The sequence below is a fragment of the Propithecus coquereli genome, unplaced genomic scaffold, assembly GCF_000956105.1.
Source record: "Propithecus coquereli isolate 6110/MARCELLA unplaced genomic scaffold, Pcoq_1.0 Scaffold962, whole genome shotgun sequence".
Taxonomy (NCBI): Eukaryota; Metazoa; Chordata; class Mammalia; order Primates; family Indriidae; genus Propithecus; species Propithecus coquereli.
Window position 1 is genome coordinate 613,891 of NW_012155974.1, and position 1,250 is coordinate 615,140.

Consider the following 1,250-nt stretch of genomic DNA (forward strand, 5'->3'; position numbering starts at 1 on the left):
GCACCACCGCACTGTGCTTCATTTTAAACGTTTAAAATGTTAGAGGTTGGGGGAAAAATTGGTTTTCTAAGATACCAAAGATATTTTAACAAAGAGGACAGTTCATTTGATTTTTTTAAAAAGATCAATAATTTAATTTATATATAATGCATGTACTTTATTTCTCTCTCATTTTTGTAGGTTCTGCTGGAGACTTCCATTTGGCCTCAATGTGAAATTAAAGCAGAAAATCGCATCTACATGTATGTTGCTATCAGGATGTTGATTCATTGGTCATGCCTGAAGAGGGAAATTCTGTTTTAGGTGGCTGACTACCAGCAAAAGTAAATGCTTATCCTAGATGTCAAGCATCTCTCCTTTTTACTGGAGTGAAAATCCCCTCCAGATACCAACAGAATATCAACTACAGAAAATGCTTCGCATTTTAAGAATGTTAGCAACCTAAATTCATGCACCCTGTCTGTACAGTTGTTGTGGATGGTTTGCCATCTGAAAGCTCCTCAAGTTCTTATCCAGGTCCTATGTCTGTTTCTGAAATGTCTCTGCTTCATGCTTTGGGTCCAGTGCAGACCTGGCTGGGACAAGAGCTGGAAAAATGTGGCATCGATGCCATGATTTATACTCGGTATGTCCTCAGTCTTCTACTGCATGACAGCTATGATTACGACCTGCAGGAACAGGTATTTACACATTTTAAGTGTTTCGTAAAAACTGATTGTGTCTCTGTGTATACATTTCTTCTTAAAAGAGTGCATTCATGCTCTAGAGTTGAGCTGTTCGTTGTGTGGTGTGCAGACTTTCAAACTGTCAGTGACAAGATGGTAAGAATCTGCCTTGGAATGTAAATCAGCCATGTCACTAAGTGTACTGTGTAGTGTAGTTATTTTCTTCATAGACATTTTCAGTGTTGATTACATTCTGAAACAGACTGCATATCTTACCATGGACTGGTTATGGTTTGACAACCTGCTATCTTTGAGTAACACTGCTCCCGAATGTTGGTTTCTACTATTTAGGAAACTCATGTATTATGACTAGACATCTAATCATTGAACCTCTTATATACTTTGTATCATTCCAAATTTAATATTGTATTTTATCTGCAACAATGACATTAAATTGCTTATTAATCAGTGCATGTGACAAATCAGTAGAATTACAGTTCAGTAAAGCACATAACTTTGCCATAAGTCACTGTGTATCACCTTATAAGTTGGTCAGACACATTTTATTAATATTTGACTTTGAGC

At 36.7% G+C, this 1,250-nt stretch overlaps 1 protein-coding gene across 3 annotated transcripts in view; it reads left to right on the forward strand.

Annotated features, from left to right (window-relative positions):
- The first annotated feature begins 178 nt into the window (after positions 1–178).
- The window catches only part of KIAA0232 (KIAA0232 ortholog), a 63,741-nt gene continuing 62,669 nt past the window's right edge, over positions 179–1,250 (forward strand). For all 3 annotated transcript variants that reach the window (XM_012665115.1, XM_012665114.1, XM_012665116.1), the window contains exon 1: positions 179–680. In XM_012665115.1, coding sequence (XP_012520569.1) covers positions 450–680 — 231 coding nt within the window. In that variant the 5' untranslated portion in view covers positions 179–449. The remainder of the gene's footprint in view (positions 681–1,250) is intronic.